Genomic DNA, 26,601 nt, shown 5'->3' on the forward strand with positions numbered 1-26,601 from the left:
ACTTGGAGAGGCGGAGAGTAGAGAGTCAGCCGGAGAAAGAAAGCTCTCTTGTTGATCGGAGGAGCCATGGCCGTGGCTCATGTGGTCACCGATTTTGTTTTTTGTTTATTTTTCTAAAGATTTTGAGTAGGGGATAATTATGTTAGAAGTATTCTATACATCAATCTATTGCCGCAGTACATCTATTTATTTTTATTTTTATTTTTTTTATTTTTTTACCGCAGCACATAATGTAAACATTAATCCATTATGTTAGGGGCAATATCTTCGTTTCATGAGCCAGCCTGGCAGGCTCAAGAAAGTCATTCTAAAGATATTATTACTCTTGAAATGGAGCCACTACCATTATAATACTCTCGAAATACGCGTTTATGGTGATTTTCCCACCTACCCTGCAAGTTGGCCTCTCGTTGACTGTTTCGCAGAACCGAAAGCCAGAGGAATTTAATTAATTAATTAATTAAACTTGCACGTATTACTGCAATCTTCGATTCTTCTTCCCCGTTTTCTTATTTAGTCTGAAAAATTAGTATTGCCTTAAAGTTTAAGCTTGTGAGTCTCCAATGGCGTCCACGAGCACTCAAACAGCCTCCTCCTCATCTTCGCCGTCGGAGCATGGGTGGGAAAACGAGGTTTTCCTCAGTTTCTACGGCAAAGACACCCGCATGGGTTTTACGGACCATCTGTACGCCGATTTGACACGGAAAGGCATTATCGCCTTTAGAGATGATGAAAAACTTAAACAAGGAGAGAATATTTCTCAAGAACTCTTGAAAGCTATACAAGAATCTTTGTACGCGATTGCCGTCATATCAAGAAACTTCGCCTTTTCCAAATGGTGCTTGATGGAACTTGCCGAGATCGTCAAATGCATGAGAGAAAAGAGGCTGGCAATTTATCCCATATTCTACCATGTGGATCCCTCCGACGTACGAAATCAAACGGGAACTTTTGAAAAAGCTTTTTCTATGCATGAAGAAAGCCTAAAGGTTGACAAGGAGAAGATGCAAACATGGAGAGATGCTTTGACAGTGGTGGGGAATATCTCTGGATGGCACTTGCATGATAGGTAACGTATATTCTTTCATTATTTCACTAAGATCATAGATAACTTGGAAACCTTGGGAAAATAGTAAACTTTGATTTTCTATTACCTATATAATTTCGAAACATCTTTCATCATCTCATTTCATTTAATTGATCTATCCCAACCTTTCAGTACTAAGATTTGATACGATTAATGATCACTAATTCAATAGAGATGACGGAAAGACTTTGCATCTTATAGTCGAGCAATGAAGAACTGATGAATTAAAATACTATTGGCACTTAACCATCCGCAATTGACTGACATGACGAATCTTTTTAGCCTCTACCATTCTCAAATTATTGACCCTTTATTGCTACAAGAAACCGCATAGTTTCAGTTAGGAGTACCTTATTTGATTAACCATACAAATTAAACCTTAGTATGAACTAAAGAAGTCTCCATTTCTCTGCTGAATGGTGCCAAACAGGGCGCATTATTTAAAGTTTTGTTTCTTCATTATGACTATCACATGTACTCTTGCATCAAAATTAGTTGTCCAATCTTTTCTACAGCTACGAATCACCACTTATACAAGAAATCACCGGGAAGATATTTATTGGATTGAATTGTAGATTATCAAGTGATTACAAGAAACTTGTTGGAATAGACTCTAGTGTCGAGGGAATGATGAACTTACTTGGTATAGGGTTGGATGATGTTTGCTTTATAGGAATTCATGGGATGAGTGGAATCGGCAAGACTACTCTGGCAAGAGTCATTTATGAAAGAGTTTCCTGTCAATTTAAAGCTAGGAGCTTTGTTACTTGTGGTAGAGAAGAAACTAAAAATGGTGGTCTAGTTTACTTACAAAAACAACTTCTTTCTAAGATCATGGGAGAAGAAATAAATGTATGGGATGATGGTGATGGAATCAATGTGATAAGGAAAAGACTACATAAAAGAAAGGTTTTTGTTATCCTTGATGACGTGGATTGTGAAAAACAACTAGAAGGATTAGTAGGGAGTCATGATTGGTTTGGTATAGGAAGTAGAATCATTATAACAAGCAAAGATGGTCATTTATTGAAAAGACATGTGAGTGGTATCTATAAGGTTAAGGAGTTGAATGACGATGAAGCTTTGCAACTCTTTAGTTTGTCAGCTTTCAAGAAACCCCATCCTACAGAAAATTATGTGGATATGTCCAAGTACTTCGTGAATTATGCTCAAGGCCTTCCTTTAGCTCTTAAAGTTTTGGGTTCCTTCTTGTTTGGTAGAACACTAAATGCGTGGAAAAGTGCCTGGGATCAATTACAAGAAAATCCTAATAAGGAAATTTTGGATGTACTTCAGATAGGTTTTGATGGGCTGGAGTATTTGCAGAAAAAGTTATTCTTGGATATCGCATGTTTCTTTGAAGGAGAGAAGCTTGATACCAAATTAATGGATGTATTAGAAAGTTTCGGTTACTATCCAGTCATCAACCTTGATGTTCTCATGGACAAGTCCCTCATAACCATCTCATATGGGAGGTTGTCGATGCATGATTTGCTACAAAAAATGGGTCGGGAAATAGTTCGTCGTGAGTGCCCCGAAGATCCTGGTCAACGTACTAGATTGTGGTGTTACGAGGACATCCTTCGTGTATTAAAGAGTAAAAACGTGAGTGACTAGTGTAGACATGAACATAAAGAATATGTTTTTGCTATACATATTCAATATGTCTTTGCTATACACATTCTTCAAGTATTTGTCAAATATTTCCACCACAACAACTAATTTATTGTTCTTGTAGGGAAATGAACCGGTCGAAGGCATAGTCCTAAAGTTACCTTTTCAAAAGAGTGAAAAATTGAGAGCAGAAGCCCTCTCAAAGATGACAAAGTTGAGGATTCTTAAGATTGACCATTACTGCTTTGATGGTAACTCATCAGCAATTGAATGGAATGGAGATCCTTTAAAATCCTTGTCATCCAATGAGTTGCGAGTCATAGAATTAGTTCGGCATCCTTTGAAATCCTTTCTGAGCAATTTCCAATCTGATAATCTGATTGATCTCAGCATGCGTCACAGCCAAGTTAAACAACTATGGAAGGGATCTAAGGTAAGATTTTCTCTTCTTCTTCTTTTGTTCTTTTATTTTTTCAAAGAAGTTTCTTAATTTTTAACAACTATATTTTGGTCCATAGCAGAGTTTGGGAAGCTTGAAACGCATTGACCTGAGCTGGTCCAAAAACCTGATCGAGACACCAGATTTCAGCGGAACCCCAAATCTTGAGACAGTAAACTTTTCAGAGTGTAGAAGTTTGTCTAAGGTCCACCCATCCATTGGAGTTCTCAAACGGCTTAAATTGCTGGATTTAAATTCCTGCAGACGTCTTAGAAGCCTTCCAGACAAAATCAATTTGCAATCTCTTGAAAAAATTTCTCTTTTTTATTGTTCAAGACTCGAGAAGTTTCCAGATATTGTGGGAGATATGACATCTTTGCAGGAAGTTAGTTTGGGTTGTACTGCCATAAAAGAATTGCCGTTATCATTTAAGAATTTATCCGGCATTTCTAAAGGATTGTTTTTAAGAGGCTGCAAAAACCTTTCGATTTTCCAGAGTGTTATATATAGTTTGTCATCTCTTATAGAACTGGATTTATGTGACTGCCGAAGACTAGAGAAATTTCCAGACTTGAGTAGCATGGAATGTCTGAAATTGCTTGCATTGGAGAAAACTGCTATAACACAATTGCCATCCCCCAGTCTACGTCCAAAAAACATCAAAGAATTACACCTTAGTGGATTCCAAGGTTTGCCACCTAAATCAAGAGATTCACGCTTCCATCTTTACCCGTCAAAAAAAAGCTCAGATCCCATCCGTGTCTCTTATTTATCATATTGCAGTACAGAATGCTATTCACATGCCATTTATGTTGAATATAAAGGTGAAGGCGACAGTATATTGCATGGACTAGGAATTTATTTGCGGGCTATAGGCAATCCATTGATGTATGACTATGATGTGAGTCTCTTTCTCTCCCTAACTTTCAAGTTTTCAACACGCACGCACACACACTCACTAAATCCCCGTTGTGTGAACAGTTTTCTTGGAAGTGGGTGTTTAAAATACTGCAATTAAACTCTTTTTGTTTTTACTTTGCAGATTCTATATGGCTGGTCGTTGGTACATGGAATCCCAAAGTGGTTTGACAATAGAAGTCCTGGTTCCTCTGTAAAACTTGAGTTGCACAATAGTAAGTGGAAGGGATGTGCTTTGTTTATTCTTTATGAAGTCCATGACCAGACAGAGAATTCGAATTATAGGATTTTTGATTGTGATTTTGGTCCATACATCTGGTTTTGGTTTAGTTTTGAAACCGATGAAGATCCTGTAAAAAGTTCCGTTTCCATTCGAGGCCCTCAAGTTTCTTTTGTTGGGGCGATTGGGTTTTGGGTGTACATATCAGCTCAGTGGTTTTCGGAACGATGGAATAATTTGGATGGATGGAGCTACATTGAAACTTCGATTACAACACAAAACGTTAATCGTGGTTGGAGTGGCGAGATTGAGATGAAAGAGTGCGGGGTGCGTCTTATATATCCGCATGATGCTTCACAAACGTTCTACAATAGCATTGTTCCTCTTGGTTTCGAATTAGAATTCGTGGAAAGGGGTAGCTGTGGCGTGGAGCCCCTCAATATCATTGACCTTGTCAAGGAAATTTAAATTTAATGTTGTTTCATCAATTGGTCCATTCACAGGTCACAGCTTCCAGATTAGTTTAGGCATTTCAGCTGAAATTGAGGCTTCCTTCAATTGCTAGGACTGCCCAAGCTTTTCTTACTTCTGGGGCTCTATGTTTCTAAAGTTTCTGGTAAGTCATCCTCCCTCCACTCTTCATCTCAAATCAAGTAGCTCTGTAATTTGATAGGTCCCAATCAGAGCCACAAGCACAAGAACAAATACCTACTAATATTCTCTCTGTCCTATCATAATTTCTTTTTTGGTTCGTGATTTGATGGAGACAGTAACCTTCCCAATTCCCATGGGTTAACACTCACTCAAATTAGTACTGTTCATTTTCCATTTTCCATTTTCCATTTTTGAAACGATGATCTGCTTAATTTTCTTGTTAATCAGGCTTTCCAATGTTGAATATGGTCCTAAAAAGTCTCAGACTGATTTTCATCATTTAATTTCATTTGTCTGTCAATTTATTTAACAAAAAAAAAATGGATTTGGCTTAATCAATATATAGGTTTGAGTTTCACATCAGTCAAAGATGTAACATTTATAATCCTCCTTTATTGCATCAGATGCATACTGAATCAAGTTATTGATGGCACTGGCAAGGAGAGTTGTTGGATTGATAGGGGACAAGGAAAGCATTCTTGTTGGATGTTTTACCCCTTTCATCCTATATGCTGCAAATTTGTATGCTTCATACTTGTTGCAATGTTTTATGGTTTGTATTTTTCTTCATTTTGATATTAAATGCTATTAATGTTTGCCATCGAGAGAGTTGTATACTCTATCTTGCAAAGATAGTTCCTCCCCATTTGTTACATTTTATATAGAGTAATGCTATATACAGTTATAAAGTGTGTAAGTCCCATGCAATTCATTTGAAAAATAGTGGGGTCCACTATTAATTTTTTTTTTTTTTTTTTTTATGTGAGTCACGCAATTTATTTGAAAAAGAGTGGGGTCCACTATTAAATTTTTTTTTATGTGAGTCGTATTTACTCACTTTTTAAAGAGATTGCGCGGTACTTACACACTTCATGATTGCAAATATCATTTCTTTTTTTATACAGTACAATGAAAGTTAGGTAAGAGTGCGTTTTGTAGGATTATAGTTTTTATAGCCAACATGAAGTAACCTAAGCAATATATACAAGTTCTTGGAGTTTTACAATAAATGTAAGTATTTCCTGTTCTTCTTAAAGTTTTGAATTTTGATACGATGTTGAGTTCATTAACGATGCCATGAGAAAATGTGACGCAGAGAACAAGTGAGGGAAATATTAAATACAATGCCCACATAAAGTTTCTACCGAATTGCATTTTATTTTATTTTTTAATTTTTTTACTTAATAATTAAATAAGTATTTTTAAATAAATGAGAAAACTTTTATACCGGTCGGCTGTTCATATCCAAATAACAGTCCTCCAATAACATTTTGCCACCTAGATCCTTCATTTTACATTTTGTGCACCTGACTACAGCTGATTAAAAATTCACAAAACTCCTCCTGCGCCCTCTCCTCTTCATTTTACACCCTAGCCATCAACGTATTTATTGATGCTACTACACTGCCAAAACCTATGACCAAGGACCACCCTCACCCATAACATCGTCGACAACCACCACTTTAAACGGCCAACAAAGTTTACCTCGCTCTCGCATTTCCCGTCCCACTCTCTAGATTTTTGTGAAAAGTGATTAGAGAAAAAGAACACCAACTAAATAAAGACCCAATTGAATCTCTCTTGATAGTGTTCTTGTGGAAAGTCTGCTACATGACTGAATTGTAGAAGCAGAAAAACAAGCCTTGCCAGAAAATGAGGTATTTGAGCTCACATTTTTTTCACGGTCAAGAAACTGTTGAGGCGGGCTGGAAGTGCTTGGAGACGAAGACTAAGAAATGCTTGAAATTCGATTTCTGTAAATTGTTTGCGGTGATCCTGTGTGGTGAGGCCTAATTAGTTTATTGTATTTTTGTGTACATGTCACCATGTGAATAGAGGGTTGCTATTCTCAGTTTGATAGCCGGACCGCTCTGCAGTGAAACTGTAAATAAATTTGTATTTTTTTTTAAGAAATATTTAAAACTTTAAAAAAATGTTTGAAAAAAATAGTAAAAAAAAAAAAAAAAAAAAAAAGCATGATCGGTGAGGATTCTCGCTGTGGACTTAGCATTGTCCAATACTAAATAGGTGGCGTTCGTTTGTCGTATTTTTATATGCTGACAAACATTTACACATCAATACAGATACGCCATGCTTACAAACCCGTATGTACACATTAATACAATTTCGTATTTTACAAATGCGGATTAACATGTATTAGATCTAGAAAAATAAAAAATAAAATGGAATTTGAAAATCAAATCATAAAATGTCCACGTATGCCTGTCACAATGATGAGCATGTGGCGCTGAAGTATTTCTGTATTTTAGCAAGATTCTATTTGGATACAGAAACAGTTTATCTTATTTCATCATTATATTTTTTTTAAATTTTTATATAAAATATAATAAATAATTTAATTTTTTTAAAATTTCAAATTAATAATAGTATTAAAAAATAATATTTTATTTAACTTTTATCTAAAATTCTCTATCTCATTATTCAAATAAGATCTTAATCTATATATCTATTTATAGATGATAAGTTAATAGATTAGATTCTAAAACAATTTCCTTTCCACTTAGAAATTTGGTATTCACATAACTGACAAGAAAAGGAAGGGTAAATATTTTAAGAGTGCAATCTGTCTTTTAGAGAAATGTTAGAGATACGGAGAAAATTATAAAAATTATGTTCATAGACTCGACATCAAATCTATTTTATGGGTTGGGCTACTCTGCCGTTTAAAGTATCTCGTTCAATCTGACCGCTAGGTCAATTTTAATATTTATTTTTTTTAATTTTTTAATTCACATTTTTTATCATTTTAAAATATTTTTAAAAAATATAAAAAAATATCAATACAAAAATAATTACTTTTTTAATTATTAAGTAAAAAAAATTAAAATACATGAGGTGTCAAAAAGAAGAGGTAAAATGAGTGGACAAAGTAGCATTTTTCTTTATAATAAACACAATCTCAATCAGCCTGATAATATTTTTTCTAGATACCCAAAGATTGAGCACTTGTTTGGATGTTTTAAAGTATTTTAAAATTTTATGAATAATAATGAAATAGTTTGATTAAAAATATTTTATTGTGTTTTGAGAAATGAGAGAAAAAAATTTAAATAAAAATATTTTAGTGATATTTGATAATGAAGTTATGAGAAATTTTGAAAATTTTGGTGTTAGCCAAACATGGTCTCGATATCAATATGAAAAAATGTTTTATCTTTAAAAATTATATAAAAGTAAATTTATAAATTAATATATTTAATTATAAAAATATTTTTATTAGAAAATATATAAGAAATTTTATATAAAATTGTATCAATTTTCATAAACTTGGAAGGTTAATGACAAGTCGGCAAGGAGGATTATAATGTAGTTTATTAAGGTGGCTTGGCGTTATAGTAAGTACAAAAGAAAGGCATTGGAATTGTGGTGGCAATGGCATGGGTGTTAGAAGAGAGAGAGAGAGAGTCAGACAGAGGATAGGGAAGGGTAGAGCCGTATAGTTAGTTGCGTGGCTGCCTATTCATTCTATAGGAACTGCAGCTTGGGTGTGAGAGATCTGCCAAGGCTTCCAACTGTGAAACAATCTGCCCACGATTTCCACCATCTCCGAGCGCTGCTTCCTCCCTCACTTATTTCCTTTCTCCTTTCCCTTTCCATTTCTTTTGTGAATAGTTTATTATATAATTTAAGCTTATACGGGGGAGGAAGATACTTGTTTTCTTTGGTTATAATTTAATTTTCAAAAAACAAGATAGAGGCCCAGTGAGGAAGAGGGCCGGAGAGGCAATTTTTGGTATCGTATCATACGATCTTCCTCCCTTCTCATTTTGTTCGTCTCTCTTCGATCTGCTTTTCTACAGTCCGGATCTTCAATTGCTTCCCTCACTCTCCCTTTTCCCTACATTCAAACGTTTTGTGATTTGTGAGTAGGACGGAAAAGAAGGGAATGATGGTGATGGAGAGCGAGAAGAAGTTAGCGGCAGTGTCGGATGTCGGAGCGTGGGCCATGAACGTCATCAGTTCCGTCGGAATTATCATGGCCAACAAGCAGCTCATGTCCGCCAACGGCTATGCTTTCAGCTTCGGTTACCTCTCTCTCTCTCTCTCTCTCATTCGCATTTCCCTTTTCTTTTTCGTATGTTTTAGATCTCAGATCTCCGACCCTTTACCTCTACCTCGATTTTTTCCTGTTTTGGCCGTCCCCTCGTATGTTTCCTCTTGCTAATCTACTGTTTTTTTTTTTTTTTTGCTTGATCTCCTGTTTGTCTGTTTATTTGTTATGCAGTTTCGCTTGAAATTTTTAATCCCTTTGCAGCTTGATTTTGTATTTAGTTCTTAAAATGATCGGTTCTGCGTTAGAATGCCCGTCTTTTTTAACCCTTCGAAGAGAACATGACCACCCTTCCTACAAACGCATTATGATGAGTGCCCCTTAAAATTTTTACGTCTCGCTATTTTAAATTGCTTCCGGTTTAATACCTTCCACGCGTTGTGCTTTTTCAGCTACAACTTTAACTGGGTTCCACTTCGCCGTAACCGCACTGGTTGGTCTAGTCTCAAATGCTACTGGTTTGTCCGCATCAAAGCATGTTCCTATGTGGGAGCTTCTCTGGTTCTCAATTGTTGCCAATATGTCAATCACAGGGATGAACTTGAGCCTCATGCTCAACTCTGTCGGATTCTACCAAGTATGAATTACAACGTCTTTTCTTTCTAGCATCTTCATTTTCTATAGGTTTCTTCTCTATTTGTGTACATCAGCTTCGAGCTCTCGGTTATTAATTCTAATATTTTGTTATAAGGCTTAATTAACCGAAGAGAAAGTTTGTCATTATTTATTTTCTTTCAAAGCCTTAGTCGATATGGAAGAGTGTATTTAATGTATAGAGTATGCATTTAGTGGTAGTAACTCCACTACATATTTGGATGCTCTTCTCCCCATCTCCACAGCCTGGCCGGTTTTCTTCCTTTTGCCATCCATTAATCTCATTGTCTACTATGCAGATTTCAAAACTTAGCATGATTCCGGTGGTCTGTGTGATGGAGTGGATGCTTCACAGCAAACGGTACTCAAGGGAAGTCAAGACGTCTGTTGTAGTTGTGGTACTTGGCGTGGGTGTTTGTACAGTAACCGATGTGAAAGTTAATGCCAAAGGTTTTCTATGTGCCTGTGTTGCAGTTTTGTCTACATCTTTGCAGCAGATTGTGAGTATCTCTGTAATTTTTCACTCAAGTTTCCCTAGCTGTTTCCTCCAACGCTGAAATTCACATGAACTTTTGTTCTGGTAATTTATGTGGGATCCAATGACCTAGCAAATTGTTTGTGAGAGTAATCATTCTGTTGTAAGAGAAGCCAATCTTGTCCTCCGTAGATGTGAGATATGTTCAATGTGCTTGAGAACAAGCTTTTCTAAGAGAAATATCTACATGACTACCTAAGAGCCTATCTTTTTTACCTTGGTCATACCTCAGCATTGCTTAGCAATGACTTTTGTTCCCTGCCAGGGCCTAGAACAGGTGGTAGGTAATTCCGTATGGCTCGGTAACTCCTTTCATATTATGATCAGTGATATGCAATAAAATGCGAGGCATGATGATGGCAGAAAAAGGGCTTCCCAAGAAATTCGGATTTTAGGTTAAGCGTTCCAAGCCCAAAGAGGTAGAAAATCAGAGGACATAATCTTAGTTGGCATAAAGGTATCTTAGTGGGACACAGCAAAACTTATACTAGTGCTCTATGTAGAGAAGCTATATGTATATTTGTACTGTTTCGAAGCAAATATATACTAGTGCTCATGTTGTGATCATTGGGTGAGATATCAAGGTGTGACCTGACATTCTTTACTGGGCTTCTTGTTAGACTTTAGGTTAGAGGTCTGGTGTTCAAGCCAATTGAAGGTAGGATTAGGACTAGATTGTAATAAAAAGTCTAGCTCAAATGGCGGCTGGGAGAAGGGTCAATTTGCAAGTTCGAAACCAATTGGGTCTATGTGTAATAGTAACTTATCAATAGGGGAAAAATAGCCATTTGTTTGAAATGTCAACTAGGAAATGATTCATATTAGATATAATCCTCTTCATTGGTAATACCGTAATATGTATTTTCAGCTCCCAAGGCAAACTAATTGTTCAAAGCTATGTACTTGTAAAGAAAAAAAATCTATGAACAAATAATTTGCCATGAAAGATGGAACAGGTATGAATGAAGGTTCTAAACTATTTAGTGTGGCTTTCATTCCACGTAATTTTATTTTTTAATCTAAGAAATGAAAATGTTGGCCAGATTTCATTGGCTAATAGCTTTACAGGAGGTTCTACAAGAAAGATGGGCAAGAACTTAAATGGGGTTAGGAATTATAGTGGAAACAGTTTGAGTTGTCATGCAAAATTCAAATAATATTCAGCATGTTATATTATTTGGGACATGAGTGAAAGATTGCAGGACTTGTATCAGTTGTCCTGTCAGGGATCACATAAAAAAAATTAGGTGCTAAATGAAGGTTATGAATCATGGATGATGATTTCTCAATACAAATATTCATGCTCTCGTTGAAAATTAATTATACTTTATGCTCGCTGATTTCGTTAATTTATTTTTTTTAATTTGTGGATCAGACAATTGGCTCCCTGCAGAAGAAGTACTCAATTGGATCATTCGAATTGCTGAGTAAGACTGCCCCAATTCAAGCCCTTTCTCTCCTCATTCTTGGTCCATTTGTTGACTACTACCTTAGCGGCAGATTTATTACAAACTACCAGATGTCTTCTGGTGCCATTGTAAGAACTCAATACTTTGTCCAATTACATCTGTCTAATAACTCCTATATACGGAGTGTATATCTTTTAAAGCGTGTCTAATGACATGGTGTTAATATGTGCAGTTTTTCATACTTCTTTCATGCTCCCTAGCAGTGTTCTGTAATGTGAGCCAGTACCTATGCATTGGGCGCTTCTCAGCTGTCTCCTTCCAGGTTTTAGGTCACATGAAAACAGTGTGTGTCCTCACACTGGGGTGGCTACTCTTCGATTCAGCAATGACTTTCAAGAACATCATGGGGATGATTCTTGCTGTCCTCGGTATGGTAATTTATAGTTGGGCTGTGGAGGTTGAAAAGCAGTCAAACACAAAGACAGCCCCCCATTCGAAAAACAGCATGACAGAAGAGGAAATCCAACTTTTGAAAGATGGAATGGAGAGTGTTCTTGTGAAGGATGTTGAACTACTTGGTGAGTCTAAAGGATAGGTTGCCCTGTTTTTGGCCAGCAAGGAGGGAGCGAACGAGGGGAAGGAAGATATTATTTGTGGCTAGGGATTACAGGTATTTTTATGCGTTTCAATTCATTTTAGTTTGTATTGCTTTTACTTTCTGGCAGCAAGACTTGATATTCCATCTGCTGGCCATCACACGCATCCATCTTAGAAATTGCCTTGTGCTTCTTTGATTTAATTGTTCCGGTCTTCTAAATTATTTCTTTTTGTACTTGTATGTTCGAAGATCCGGAGATAAAATCATCATGAGACAATTGAAAATGTAAAATCCATATGATAATTGAAGGCGCGTAATCTATTTATTTATTTTTTCAGTACTAGAATTTTCTTTTCCCTATGAATCTTTGACACATTCTCTGTGAAGCAGCAAAGATGGTTTTAAGACCATACGAGAGAGCAATATTGAGTCTGATGATCCTGAAGTACTCTATGTATGTATAAATAGAGTCAATTATTTTTTTTATTTATTAAGATTTTGTTACGATCCCACATCGAAAGTAAGAGTTTGGTTGGTGGTTTATAAGCTCATAAGCACCCTTCTATTGTAAACTAGTTTTTAAGGGTGAGTTATACCTAGTGAGTTCATAACAAATAGTATCAAAGTCACCTCACGTATGTAGTTCATGTTGGCACGGTTGCAATTGTGCGGCACGGGAGGTGATGTCGGCATGACAGTGTTCGTCCAGGGTTAGGAAAGACCTAGCGCACAGCCAGCCCGTGTGAGCGTTGGGACTATTGTGGACGTCGGCTGCGGAGCGTGGTGGTTGTTACGATCCCACGTCGACTAAGAATGAGATTTGTTTGTGGTTTATAAGTCTCTAGGCACCCTTTCCTTGTGAGTCAGTTTTCAAGAGTGAGTTCTACCTAGTGGATTCATAACAGATTTTCTTGGAAATCGTAGATTTCCTACGATTAGAAAATGAAAAATGACATATTTTTTCAATCTTTTTACTAAATGGATGAGATTTCTCAAAAATAATGAACTCTTATAAATATTTATAAATTATTTTATGAAAATGTCCTCCATTTCAAGAGGAAAATGGTTTCCCTTGCTTTTTTTTTTCGTTTAAAGTAAATTTGGGTACTTGCAAAAGGGTAAAGAGGACAAAATGAAAAGGAAAAGGAGGAAAGGAAATAAAGATAAAAAAAAAAAAAAACAGAAAAGGAAAGGAGAAACAAAAGAATCTATCCTGCATTGAAATTAGGGTAATGATAGTTTACTATCTTATTACTATTATTGAAGTGTATTTTAAGTTTTTTTTTAATTATTTTTTAAGTTTTTTTTAACATTCTTAATTATTAAAAAAAAATTAAAAATATATATAATTTTATTAATACTCACTTAATTAATTATTAAGTAAAAAAATATAAAAAAATTAAATAAAAAAAATAATAAAGAAATAGTAGAAAAATAATAACCTTATTATTATCCTTGAAATTATCAACGGCGCCGGCCCACCATGGAGCAGTTTTTCATGTCTTTACGCAGGAGGTTTTCCCCCTTTTTTTCTCTCTCTCTCACCAAGTTCAGCAATATTGCCAAGTGTCGGCGAAAACGTTCGAGTTCCTGGTCCACACAATCAACAACTCAACGTTCTGGACTTCTGTTTAATCTTCCGCAGCATATGATGGTGATGAAAAAAAACTCTGTTCCATATACTACAACCATGCATATATGTACGAGGAATTTCGATGGGATCTAGGAAGAAGAGAATACCAAAACATCTGATCATGAAGATTATTTACCATCTTTAGTTTGGGTTTCCATCTTTTGAAAAGTTTCAAATATCATATTAATTGTGGAAATTGGTTTTTTTTTTCGTTGTCCAGTTTGGATAGTGAAAGTATTTCATCTCATCTTATCATTACAATTTTTTAAATTTTCAAATTAAATATAATAAATAATTCAACTTTTTCAATTTCCAAAACAATAATATTTTATTGTTTATATTTTATTAAATTTTTGTATATTTTATTCAATTTTCGTATCAATTTATCTCATCTCAATTCACTATCTTAACAGGACTCAAGAGGCGAGTCTTAGTTGAATTTAACTTAAGTAATCTTTAATAGTCACTAACCCGAGTCCTTCACTCAATAACTTTACACCACAAGAACTTCTAAGAATCAAAAAATAACATCTTAATTTTTTTTGTACACATTGAAATTCAACAGCCTAAAAGATAGTGTATTTGGATCAGAGAAAGCTATGGCGAGATAAACTTTTCAGGCTTATATATATATATATTAATTAGGAATTTAGGGCTATGTAAATTGTAAGGGGATTTTCCTTCCGATTGGCCAGTATTACAAGCCCATGAGAAACTACTAGAGAAGTAAGTTAGAGAGCCCGACTAAGCCCAATGATCCTCCTCTAAAAAGAGTCAGTGGGCCTTAATTTGTAGAGTACGATCCGTGAGCAAAACTCACCTATAAAGTAATTCACGTGTGGAGAAAGCGGACGGTAGGGGCAGAGGGGACTCGTCGCCCTAACACCTCCTCAATGACACCCTACTCTCGGAAACTGCACAGCCAGGTGGGCGAGAAATATGAGGAACCCTTGATCTCTTAACAACAGACATGAAGAGGCTTAACAAGGAACGTCCACAGAGTAAAGTGAGTTAGAGAGCCACACTGCATTAATGGCGCCACTCCCCAGACTCTATGTCGCATTAATGATGCCGCCTCAGAAGCTATGCCGCATTAAATGATTCTGACTAAACGAACAATTGAAGGGACATGGGCTCCTCAAAGTCAAGTATGAGTTATCCCCACCTAGAAACATAGTATAAAAATCAAATCCCAAATACGAAGAACTTTCTCTGATTCTTCAAAACTCACGTACAAAGTACTAAGAAGATTTATTTATTTTAGTATCGAAGACTCCCTAGCCTCCACTAAGGCCCTCCACTCTCTATATTTTTTTAAGTGTGCAAGTGAAAGACTAAATCTGAGTTGCTGGAACCTGATCCAAAAATATACGAAATTCGACGTTAACATAACTTGTGATTTTTGCAATTGAATTGGCTGTGAGTTGTGAACAATTTTGTGATACTCGTGTTTAATTGTATGTGATGTTAATTTGGTTTGTTGAATGGCATGTTAGTGCGCGCAAACTTACGATACTGCGATTGATTTTATGGTAAGAAAAGGTACATTAATATATTTAAATCGACCCGTAAGTAGGATTAGCCATTTTTAATGTCTACAAAGTGAGCAAAGATGAGATAATGTATTTCTCGACATTATAAAAATAGTGTGTGCACATATAAAAAATTGTCTTTGAATAGAGATATAAGGTGAATAAGGATAAGGAACTAATTATTTTTTAAAAGTTTTTAAAAAAATAACACATACACGAAATTTGAATATAATAAATTGGAAATCGAAACTAGCAAGTAGAGGAAAAGAAAAAAAAATTAAAGCTTTATCATGGATTCATGAGTGTGTTAGATAAGGGACGCGCAAATAAATATTATAATGAATAGATCCATGAATTCTCCATAATCATGACTAAAAAAAAACGTACTGACCATTGTTTGTGCATTAACGATGATCACGATCATCAAAATGGGAAAAGAATGCGGGTTGCTGTTTGTTTGCTCATTAATTATAAGCTTTCAATTCATGTATTACATCAGATGCCATAAGAACATTCCAAACTTAATGGACATTCAACGACGAATACTGCCTTTCTGTATGCCTAAAGAAACTCCAAAAAATGAAAAACAACAAAAGAAAAATGACAACAATAAAAAAAGGGAAAGAAAATTAGGAGGGACAGATCGAATGTTCAGTCGTACGTAGAATGTGTACGTTATTGAGAAGGTAAATGCTTGGCATTGGCGCTGTAGAACTTGGAAATGAGATCCGGAAGTTCCATGTAATGAGCGGAGGGATTACTGGTCTTGAGCAGATGCACAAGGTATTGAAACACATCGATCTCACAGGCTATCCTCAGGGCTCCATCATAGGAATACCCGAACTCTTCCTCGGAGAGCCGAAGCAGGTTCTCAAATAGAGGGTGGTTGAGATAATTGGCTTCCAAATCAAACCTGCACACAATGTCTTTACCCACATTCACCCGAACGTGACCCTCTGGAACAGCATCTGCGTCCGAGTCTGATGCAAGGCTCTTTGCTCCGCAGCACAACAGTTTCTTCACAATATTGCCACTACTCCTCATGTTTCTAATTCCCTTAAAGACAATAGTAGTACTTGGGCCTTTTGATCTTGTAGTTGTGTAGAGATAGTTGTCCTCTCGAATGGGAATTCCTTCTCCTGATCTTGCTTTGATCTCTGGCTTCTGTGATGTAGCTAGCTAGCTAGCTTCTTTTACTTTGCTTCAATATTCTTCTTATCTTTGCAAACGCAGGGTATTATATTATATGGAACGCGCACATCTGCATATATGTAGATAGAGGGAGAGAGACAGAGAGACAGGCAATTAATGAAAACTGCGTGCATGGTGCGTGTTATGTAAACGCGGGGAGGAGTAAAGGGAATGGAGGTGGTGGAGCCGCGGAAGGTTGGCCGGCTAGCTAGCTGGCTGGCTTGGCCTTCGTGAGTAAGCCCCATGCATTAAGATAATTTGGTTAAATCATTCCACAAGTAATCAGACATTCACTAAACTCGTCACACTATTTAGTGCTCATTCCTGCCCCTCTAATTCCATATGCCATGCAATTGTACTTCCAACCAACCATATGCGTAGCATTTCAGTGGCTAGTTTCATTCGTCCGTGTCGATTAAATAACGTTACATGCTTAATAAAAACTGTGAATTTACTTCGTGTAAGAAATAGAAATTAAGAGAATAATTTAGAGTTTAGAGCATTCACATTTGGTGCCCCAAAATAAGCACCGAATTCCCTATAATTTGATATTTATTTTACAGTTTTGATCAAAATATTTCCTACATTCGAATCTCTATTTTAGGAAAAATGTTTAGGGATGAATAATGGTTCCTCAAATAGAGGATATCGCTATTTATCTCCTAAACTATTTTTATCAATATTTTATTCTAATACATAAAATAAATTCTTCTTCCAATTATCTACATTTTCTCTCATACTAATATTTGTTAGTTTTAAATAATATTTGTAAAAATAATTTAATTAATTACGAAAATATAAAAATATTAATTTTAAAAATATTATCATATCCACAAAAAAATAATTTAAATTTTTGTTTAAAATATTCCCTAGAGTAATAGTTCAAAATATAAGAAAAAATATTGAGTAGTTAAGTTTGTAAATGGAAGTGAGAGAAAAAAGTAGTAGAGAAAGAATAGAGAAATATTATTTTAATGTGATGTAGTAAGTTTTTGAAAGATGAGTAAAATTTAAGAAAATTTTTTAAGAAATATACTTTTTAACTAAATTATAAAAAATTTTATGAAGAATCGGACGTGAATGGAAAAACTTATTTGTTAATAGTACTGTCTAGCTAGTTTGTCTAGGACTAACATGAGGCCGGACGAACTTTTTGAGTCCTGACACATAAGGTTTTACTCCTCAGATCAGAACCAAAGCGGAAGGAATGAAACAATCAACTTGATCAAAGATTAACCGAGCTGAAGGAGTGGAACAGGCTGCGGCCACAAGGCATGGAGCTGAATGCAAGCATGGTTGGCTGACGGCTGTACTCATTATTGGCATATGCATAAAGAAAAGTGGATCCATGCTTCTTTAATGGTACTAATAAAAAAAAGAAATAAAGAAAAGAAGAGGTATTTTCAGCGAAGAAATGGAAGGCGCGCGGGCACATGGTGTGAACTGATCACCTTAAGTCCAGAGTTGGTTAAGGATCGGAGAAGGAAGCTCGAGAGGGAAGTCAATGAGTAGAGCCAGCTAAAAACCGCGTGCAAACCGGGATGCATCAGATGCTCAATTATTGTTATTGTCACCGCGCGCAGTACCCCCATAATATTCTCTCTTCATCTTCACCACCACTCAGCAGCAGTACTCAGCATGGCGGTGAGAACTATATATCTAGCGCATTTAATTATATAATATAGAAAAATACTTTAGATACACAGAAATTATGTAAAAGTAAACTCACAAACTGATATGATTTATGTAGTACGTCAGATTGTAAAGTTACTTTTATTATAAAATAGATCTAACGGATTAATATATGTCCCCCAATGATACACACCACTATTTACAATACTTTTCACAATATATGATGTAAAATAAAGATATTTTTGCAAAGTGGTATTACTTTTATATGATATTTTACAATAATATCTCTTATTTTAAAACATGATTGTAAAATATGTTATGAAAAATATTGTGTATTTATCATTTTTCTATTATTATTACTTAACTCCACTAACTGTACGACGAAGTATAATTAGACATGCTTCTATTCATTTATATACTAGGGACTTTTTTTTTTTTTTTTTGTAGTCAAAATTAAAGGCATCCTCACCTCCAAAAGTCTTCCTCCATATTGGTGATGCATGTGACGCTATGTCCTTTCTTTATTCCTATCTTTCTTATTTATATATAAAAAGGGGGGGGGGTTTATTATTTATGTTGCAATCATTTGTTTGAACTCTTGGAATTCTCAAATTTCTTGTTGATGTTTTTGTGGGAATGGATTATCATCTTAGTATGAACACGTACATGAGTTTGTTGATCGGACTTATATATCTCGTTCTTGTCATGTGTTTTTTAGTCAGGATAATAATATTTTTGAAAATATAAAGTCATGGATAGGAAGGCGGCCGGAGATCTCCAATAATTTAGTCAAATGATTCCCACATTTTTTTAAAAAATAATAATAATTATGGAAATAAATCCTTGGAGTCTAACTACAATCTAGTGATCTTGTGTCCAATGGATCCAAAATCTTAGAGCCTTAATTGTGGGTTGGCGGTTGCAATAGTTGTCTTAGAAGCGGGTTGATTAATTGAGCAACGGCTAATGTTGTGTCAATTGAGAACATGGCAAGCAACAACTAGAGTATGTTGCGTGTCAGTGGTTGATCATGTAGTTTTGTGATATTATGAGACGAGTTCATTTTTTAGTTCTCAAGAGATGGGTAGAATTAGACTTGTTATAGTAGTGATCAAGCAATGCATGCATCCCATGCAATCTGTTAATGCCTTAATTTGTACAACAGACCGAAAATGAGTAAAGAATCATCCCCGACCCACGAGATGATTCGGGCTTCGATATGGTACTCGTCGTGTCCATGCATCCATAACATAAATAATAAATAAGCGAATAAAAATAAATAAAGAGAGACATAGAGATTTATGTGGTTTGGCATAATGTCTACGTCCACGAGTTGTTTCGGGGTGAAATCCATTATAATGGGTGATTTTACAATCTCTCATAACTTCACACATCTCACGATACAATGGAAGAATTTAAGAAAGATTTTTTGGATTCGCTATGTGTGGTGGAGTCTGGGTGTAGGGAGTTTTTGTGTAGAAAGCTTGTTGAGAGTTCATTCCTTTTGTGGGGGATCCCCTCATATATATAGAAGTCTAATTTGCCTTGTGAAGTCTTTTCTTGTTAGAAGTCTGGGTACCTTTCCTTTTAGTTGTCTGAGTCATTTTTCTGTTAGAAGTTTGAATCTCTTTCATTTTAGGAGTCTGTGTGTCTTTCCTCTTAGGAGTCTGAGTCAGTTTGACCTATCCCTTCATGGTTTTATCTCTTAACTTGGTTTTTGGCCTTATCTCGAGGCTAAATTATAGGCTGCTGATTTGACCCCTACACAATCCATGCAAACCACGGTGCACAGCTTATAGCTAATGCAAACGATTCCAAGCAACACACACAATAGCATCCAACGGCAGCTCATGCAGATTCCATGCAACGTACGCAACAACATCAAGAGCCTTCCAGAATACTCTCAACAAACCATCAGTTGTAACAAATGCATATTTGCTAGCTGTAAAATAGTCCTGACATTAGAGAATATTCTTTTATTTTGTGTATATATATTGAGAGGCTCTGCCTCATTGCATTGTAATGAAAACATATAATACAAAATAAGCTCTGATTTCGACATGGCATCAGAGCATACATAGGACTCATCATCCATCTTTTTCTGCTGCCATACGACACCATGTCTGATTCCTCCGCCTCCCTTTCCTCGTCTTCCCCCTCCTCCCTTCCTTCTCTACCCTTACCTAACTTTTCTCATATTCTCTCAGTGAAACTTACTCCCGAAAACTATCTACTGTGGAAAGTCCAACTTGTACCCTACCTGTGAGGCCAACGTCTCTTCAAATATGTTGATGGTTCTGGCCCAGCTCCACCTGACTAACTACCTGATACCTCACCCAATCCAGAATACGAAATCTGGGTCTAGCAAGACCAGTTGGTCATGTCGGCGTTGATATCCTCTCTTTCCAAATCCATCATTGCTCAGGTAGTGGGTTGTGCTTTTACTTGTGATGTTTGGCTATCATTGGAATCTACTTATGTCTCTTCCTCTCAAGCCCGTCTAATTCAAACCCAACTTCAGCTTGCCTCACTTAAGAAAGGTTCCGATTCCATATCCGTCTACTTTCAAAAAGTCAAAACTCTCGTCGACACCATGGCTGCCGCTGGACGTTCTCTGCCCTCCTCTGAGTTTGTGCCTTATCTTTTGGCTAGCCTTGGTCCTGATTATGATGCCTTGGTGTCATATGTAACCACACGACTCGATCCCATCTCTACTGAGACACTTCTAGGTCATCTTCTTGCCCATAAAGCTCAACTACAACATCACGCTGCTACTGCCTCTGTTTTCTCTTCATATGAAATCTCAGTCAAATTTTCCACTTTTTCTCCTTCTTTTAGTCGTGGTCATGCAGTACGTGGTCGTCAAAACTATGGCCGAAATCATGGAGCTCGTTCAAGCACCTGTGGCTATGGTTCTTTTGGTTTTACATGTACATCTTCTACTAGTTCATCTTCTTCCTTACCTAACTCTAGACCTATTTGCCAAGTCTGTAACAAGGTTGGCCATACGGCCTTTACTTGTATCTACCGTTTCAACCAAGCATATACATATGTAGCTCCTGCCTCAGCCCACTATAGTGCCTCCAACTATACATCAAATCCTGACACATCGGCGACAAATCACATTACAAGTGAGCTTGCCAATCTGAACCTCCAGTCTGTAGAATACCATGGTCTTGATCAACTTCGTGTTGGCGATGGCTCCTCTGTCCCAATCTCACACTCTGGTTCAGCTCTCTTCCCTTATTCTTCATCTCAATTTCTTTTAACTAAACTACTATGTGTCCCTTCCTTTACCAAGAATCTCATCTCTATCCACTAGTTTTGTTCAGATAATAATGTATTCTTTCAATTTTTCTCTGATCGTTTTCTGTGTAAAGGACTGCACCACGAGGAATCTACTACTCCAACGGACAACAATAGCTAGTGGACTTTATACCTTCTCACCACAGTCCCCTCAAGCTCATTCCAACTCACTTTCTTATGTCCCACTATGGCATTCATGCCTTGGCCACCCTTCCCTCAAGATTGTTCGTTCTGTCCTTGTTAAGCATGGTCTTCCTTTTGATGAAATGTCATCTATGAATTTTTGTAAGGCTTGTGCTATGGCAAAGCATCATCGCATACAAGCTTATGCTAGAACCACTAAGTCTATTGCACCTTTTAATCTTGTTTTTAGTGATTTATGGGGTCCTTCACCTCATATTTCAGCTAAGAGTTTTCAGTTTTATATATCATTTGTAGATGATTACTCTAGACATACATGGTTGTTTTCCATGCAACACAAGTCTCAAGCGTCATCTATCTTTATTAAATTTAAGGCTTATCAACATTGAATTGCAGTTTAACACCAAAATTAAGCAACTTCAAACCGACTGGGTAGGGGAATGCAAATCTTTCTCTAAAATTCTTTCTACCTCTAGCATTATTCACCCAAAATGGCATAGTGGAACGTAAGCATAGGCATATTATAGACTCGGGTTTGGCCTTACTTGCACATGCTTCTGTCCCAATAACTTTTTGGCCTTATGCTTTTCAACATGTCATAACGTTTAATAAACATGCTTCCATCTTCTTCTCTTAATAACTCATCTCCATTTCTTCTTCTTCATAAAGTGGATCCTGATTTTAACTCTTTATGCATGTTTGGATCAGTTTGTTGCCTCTAACTCGTCCATTCAATCATCATAAATTCGATTATAGGGCCCTTCAGTGTGTTTATTTTGGTCTAAGCCCAGCCATCACGAATCCATCTGTTACCACGTTCCATCAAAACGTGTCTATATATCAAAAGACATTAAATATGATGAAGCCCATTTTCCCTTTGCAAACATCTCCAAGCCCAAACCTCTATCTGAGCCCAAGTTTGTTTCTCTCCCACTTTTCAACTCTGCTCCAAGCTGTGCTCAACAAGCCCAGTCCATTCTAGGCTCAATCCCCACTTCATCTTCTTCACCAAACCTTCCTTCATCTCAGTCCATACAACCTGGTATTCTGCAGCAACCACATTCAATGGCCACATGCTCGCATAATGATTCCTCTTGCCCTCGTTAGTTTACTGACGACACCATTCGGTGGCCACCCCCACATGCTCATTTATCCCTTGCTTCCAAAATTCCTGAAATGCCTTCTTGTTTCTCTGTTGCCGAGAAATATCCAGAGTGGAGAGAAGCCATGTCTAAAGAGTTCTGCTTGTCTCTAAAGCTCCTAATGTTGTGTCATGTAAATGGGTCTTTCGAACAAAGCATCTTGCCGACGACACCATTGAACGATGGAAAGCCATTTTGGTGGCCAAGGGATTTCTTCAATGGTTTGGTATTGACTATGATCAGACCTTTAGTTCCGTTGTAAAATCAACAACAATTCGACTTGTTTTGGCCCTTGCTGTAACCAAAGGTTGGCCTATTCAACAATAAGACATGCAAAATGTTTTTCTCCATGGCCCTCTATCTAAGACAGTTTTCATGACACAACCATTGGGCTTTGCTCATCCTCAGTACTCCACGCACGTGTGTAAGCTGCGCAAGGCCACTTACCGCCTTAAGCAATCGCCAATGGCCTGGTATTCTTGCTTGAGTCAGAAGCTCATTGATTTTGGTTTTAACATTTCCTTTGATGATTCCTCATTGATTGTGATGATGTCATTTATATATTAGTCTATGTAGATGATTTGCTTGTTACAGGTTCAAGCATGGCCCTTATCAATAATCTTCTTCAAGCTTTACGTCTAGAATTTCCCATTACAGACCTCGGCAAGCTGCACTTTTTCTTGGGTACTGAAGCAAACTACACAAGTGATGGACTCATTCTCATGCAAAGAAAGTACATTGCTGATTTACTTAGTCGAACCGACATGGCTTTAGCTAAGCCTATCAAGACACAAATGGCTACATCAAAGAAGCTAAGTCTCCACACTGAAAATTTGTTTAAAGATCCCTCATTGTACCGTAGTACCGTCGGCTCCCTCCAATACTTATCATTCACAAGACCTGATTTGGTCTTTGCCGTGAGTAAGGTCTGCTAGTACACATATGCTCCTAGAGTTTCCCACTGGCAGGCAGTAAAAAGGATCCTCAGATATCTGAAGCATGCCTCTCAACTTGGCCACTGCAGAAATCATATCGGTTCAACATCTGTGTCGGGACCTTGGAATTAATCTTACTATGCTCCAACTCTATTTTGTGACAATTTGGGAGCAATGTATTTGTCTTCTAACCCTGTTTTCTATGCACGAACAAAGCATGTTGAAATAGATTTCCACTTTGTGAGAGACAAGGTTCTCAACAAGTCACTGTCTGTGGCTTTTATTTCAAGAAAAGAACAGCTTGCAGATATTCTAACCAGATTGTTTTCTGTTGCAAGGTTCTAGTTACTCTGCTCCAATCCTCGCTTACGTTCACTACTGCTTGACTTGAAGGGGCATGTTCAAGCAATGCATGCATCCCATGCAATCCATGCAAACCACAGTGCACAACTTGTAGCTAATGCAAACGATTCCAAGCAACACACACAATAGCATCCAACAACAGCTCATGCATATTCCATGCAACGTACGTAGTAGCACCAAGAGCCTTCTAGAATACTCTCAACAAACCATCCGTTGTTACAAATGCATATTTGCTAGATGTAAAATTGTCTTGACATTAGAGAATATTCTTTTATTTTGTGTATATATATTGAGAGGCTTTGTCTCATTGCATTGTAATGAAAACATATAATACAAAAGGAGCACTGATTTCAGCAGTTAGACATTAGACAACATGACCTTGAGCTCGCAACTTTTTGTATCAACATGTGTAATACGTGTGACATGCATGATCTTGACAGGAGAGGAATGATCGCGGCTCGATTTGGATAAATTGAGTTTGGAGAATCAAAAGATGCAATGTATGTCGATGTTATGGGTGTGGAGACATAACGGCGCGTGTGATTCACATGCTACCTAGACAATATGTGTAAAACGTAGGGGTGTAACCGGTCCGGTTCGGTTTAGTTTTGGACAAAATTTAGGACCGAATCGGTATGTACCGGTTTTACATTTTTTAAAACAGATTACGCACCAGTTACCCTCCTAAACTGGTATCTCCGGTTCTACCGATTTTCGGTCTAGTTCGGTCCGATTTTCTGGTTTTTTTAAATGTAAGTTTACCATTAAAAATCTATCTATTAATTTTAAAAAAATGATTCAAAAAATCTGCTATGATTAATAAAAATAATGTTTACTGCACTACAATTACAGATCACAAATTACATATTACATAAATTACAATTACACAAACACAATCACAAAAATCCTAATAAAACAAATAGCACCTAACACACCAATGATCCATGTGATCATTAGTCAAGTTGGCCCAAATCAAACACACCTCTGATCTACATGCTATAATTCATCAATCAGTTCACGTACATGTCCCCCACATACTTTCACTAACAGTCTAACATTGCACTTTCGGGTAATTTCAGTCACAATCACAAAACCCTAATAACACAAACATAATCACAACCACAATCACAAAATCCTAATGATTCATATCAGGTTTCAAACACAATCACAAACACCATCTACCAGATTTCAAATTAATTTCACAAACACAATCACAAAATCCTAATAACACAGATACAATCACAAAACCCTAATGATTCATATCAGGTTTCAAATTAATTTCAAATAACTTAAATAAGTGAAATGAAAAAAAAAAATAAAGAAACATTATCGTGAGGAATCGAAGACAGAGAGACGTGAGGGGAGGTTCAACGACGAGAGTGAGGTGAGGGCGTAAGTCCGTGAAGGGAGGTTCGACAACGAGAGTGAGGTGAGGCTGAGGGTTTGTGCGTGGCAGGTTGCGGGCTGCGGCTAAAAGGCGAGGCGGAGAGACAAAGACGAAAGGCAGAGATGAGAGTGAGGTCGACGACAAGAGTGAGGTTCAGAGAGGCAGCTCTTTGCAGAGAGGCAGAGAGGCATAGACGAGAGTGAGGAAGAGAGTCTTTAGGGTTTATGACTTTATTCAAATTTCGTATGTGTAAAGTTGTAAACTAGAGACTTGGAAAGGAAACAACGCCATTTCTTATAAGTATTAGTAATGGTTTGGTTTATCTTTTTATTTTTTTTTAAATGATCATTAAAAAAAAAATTCCAATGGTTTGGGAAAATTTATATATATTTTTAATCCATTTAATACATAGTTATAGACTATAGTGATTTAGTTATAGTGATTATTGGACTATATAACAGTATTAATATTAGACTATTAGTATTAGTTATAATGATTTAGTATAACTATATTAGTATAAGTATAACACTATAACTATAGTCAATATTAGACTATTAGTATTAGTTATATATTAGTATAGCTATATAATATATTACACTATATAATGGTATAGTATTAGTTATAGTGATTTAGTATAACTATATTAGTATAAGTATAACTATAGTCTATATTAGACTATTAGTATAGCAATATATTAGTATTAGTTATATATTACTATTAGTATAGCTATATAATATATTGGACTATATAATAGTATTAATATTAGACTATTAGTACAACTATATATTAGTATTAGTTATAATGATTTAGTATAACTATATTAGTATAAGTATAACTATAGTCTATATTAGACTATTAGTATAGCAATATATTAGTATTAGTTATATATTACTATTAGTATAGCTATATAATATATTGGACTATATAATAATATTAATATTAGACTATTAGTACAACTACATATTAGTATTAGTTATAATGATTTAGTATAACTATAACCATAGTCTATATTAGACTATTAGTATTAATTGGACTATTAGTATAGCAATATATTAGTATTAGTTATATACTACTATTAGTATAGCTATATAATATATTGGACTATATAATAATATTAATATTAGACTATCAGTACAATTATATATTAGTATTAGTTATAATGATTTAGTATAACTATATTAGTATAAGTATAACCATAG

General features: G+C 36.1%; 3 protein-coding genes across 4 annotated transcripts; 2 read left to right on the forward strand and 1 right to left on the reverse strand.

Moving 5' to 3' along the window:
• The first annotated feature begins 563 nt into the window (after nt 1-563).
• LOC121260241 (disease resistance protein RPV1-like) lies at nt 564-4,746 on the forward strand. The gene is made up of 5 exons (XM_041162075.1): nt 564-1,069; nt 1,603-2,692; nt 2,826-3,134; nt 3,223-4,041; nt 4,183-4,746. The coding sequence occupies exons 1-5, from the start codon at nt 564-566 to the stop codon at nt 4,744-4,746; spliced, it is 3,288 nt and encodes a 1,095-aa protein (XP_041018009.1).
• A 3,553-nt stretch (nt 4,747-8,299) lies between these two features.
• LOC121259918 (UDP-rhamnose/UDP-galactose transporter 1-like) lies at nt 8,300-12,469 on the forward strand. 2 transcript variants are annotated; one of them, XM_041161728.1, is made up of 6 exons: nt 8,303-8,686; nt 8,824-8,978; nt 9,397-9,581; nt 9,898-10,098; nt 11,509-11,670; nt 11,775-12,469. In XM_041161728.1, exons 2-6 carry the CDS (start codon nt 8,840-8,842, stop codon nt 12,135-12,137), a joined length of 1,050 nt encoding a protein of 349 aa, XP_041017662.1. In that variant the 5' UTR covers nt 8,303-8,686; nt 8,824-8,839; the 3' UTR covers nt 12,138-12,469. The 2 variants fall into 2 exon arrangements, with proteins under 2 accessions (XP_041017660.1, XP_041017662.1); XM_041161726.1 differs by having other exon boundaries at nt 8,300-8,978.
• Nucleotides 12,470-15,773: 3,304 nt separating this feature from the next.
• Nucleotides 15,774-16,565, reverse strand: LOC121259919 (indole-3-acetic acid-induced protein ARG7). Its single transcript, XM_041161729.1, has one exon. The coding sequence runs from the start codon at nt 16,347-16,349 to the stop codon at nt 15,981-15,983; it is 369 nt and encodes a 122-aa protein (XP_041017663.1). The 5' UTR covers nt 16,350-16,565; the 3' UTR covers nt 15,774-15,980.
• Nucleotides 16,566-26,601: the final 10,036 nt, after the last annotated feature.

The sequence above is a fragment of the Juglans microcarpa x Juglans regia genome, chromosome 4D (assembly GCF_004785595.1).
Source record: "Juglans microcarpa x Juglans regia isolate MS1-56 chromosome 4D, Jm3101_v1.0, whole genome shotgun sequence".
Classification (NCBI taxonomy): Eukaryota; Viridiplantae; Streptophyta; class Magnoliopsida; order Fagales; family Juglandaceae; genus Juglans; species Juglans microcarpa x Juglans regia.

What these genes read in the sequence shown, in the direction of transcription:
- LOC121260241 (XM_041162075.1), top strand. Translation starts at nt 564, where the DNA reads ATGGCGTCCACGAGCACTCAAACAGCCTCCTCCTCATCTTCGCCGTCG. An exon ending in GGATGGCACTTGCATGATAG is followed by an intron (nt 1,070 to 1,602) that starts GTAACGTATATT and finishes TCTTTTCTACAG; the next exon opens with CTACGAATCACCACTTATAC. An exon ending in AACTATGGAAGGGATCTAAG is followed by an intron (nt 3,135 to 3,222) that starts GTAAGATTTTCT and finishes GGTCCATAGCAG; the next exon opens with AGTTTGGGAAGCTTGAAACG.
- LOC121259918 (XM_041161726.1), top strand. Translation starts at nt 8,840, where the DNA reads ATGATGGTGATGGAGAGCGAGAAGAAGTTAGCGGCAGTGTCGGATGTC. An exon ending in CTACATCTTTGCAGCAGATT is followed by an intron (nt 10,099 to 11,508) that starts GTGAGTATCTCT and finishes TTTGTGGATCAG; the next exon opens with ACAATTGGCTCCCTGCAGAA. An exon ending in AGATGTCTTCTGGTGCCATT is followed by an intron (nt 11,671 to 11,774) that starts GTAAGAACTCAA and finishes TAATATGTGCAG; the next exon opens with TTTTTCATACTTCTTTCATG.
- LOC121259919 (XM_041161729.1), bottom strand. Translation starts at nt 16,349, where the DNA reads ATGAGGAGTAGTGGCAATATTGTGAAGAAACTGTTGTGCTGCGGAGCA.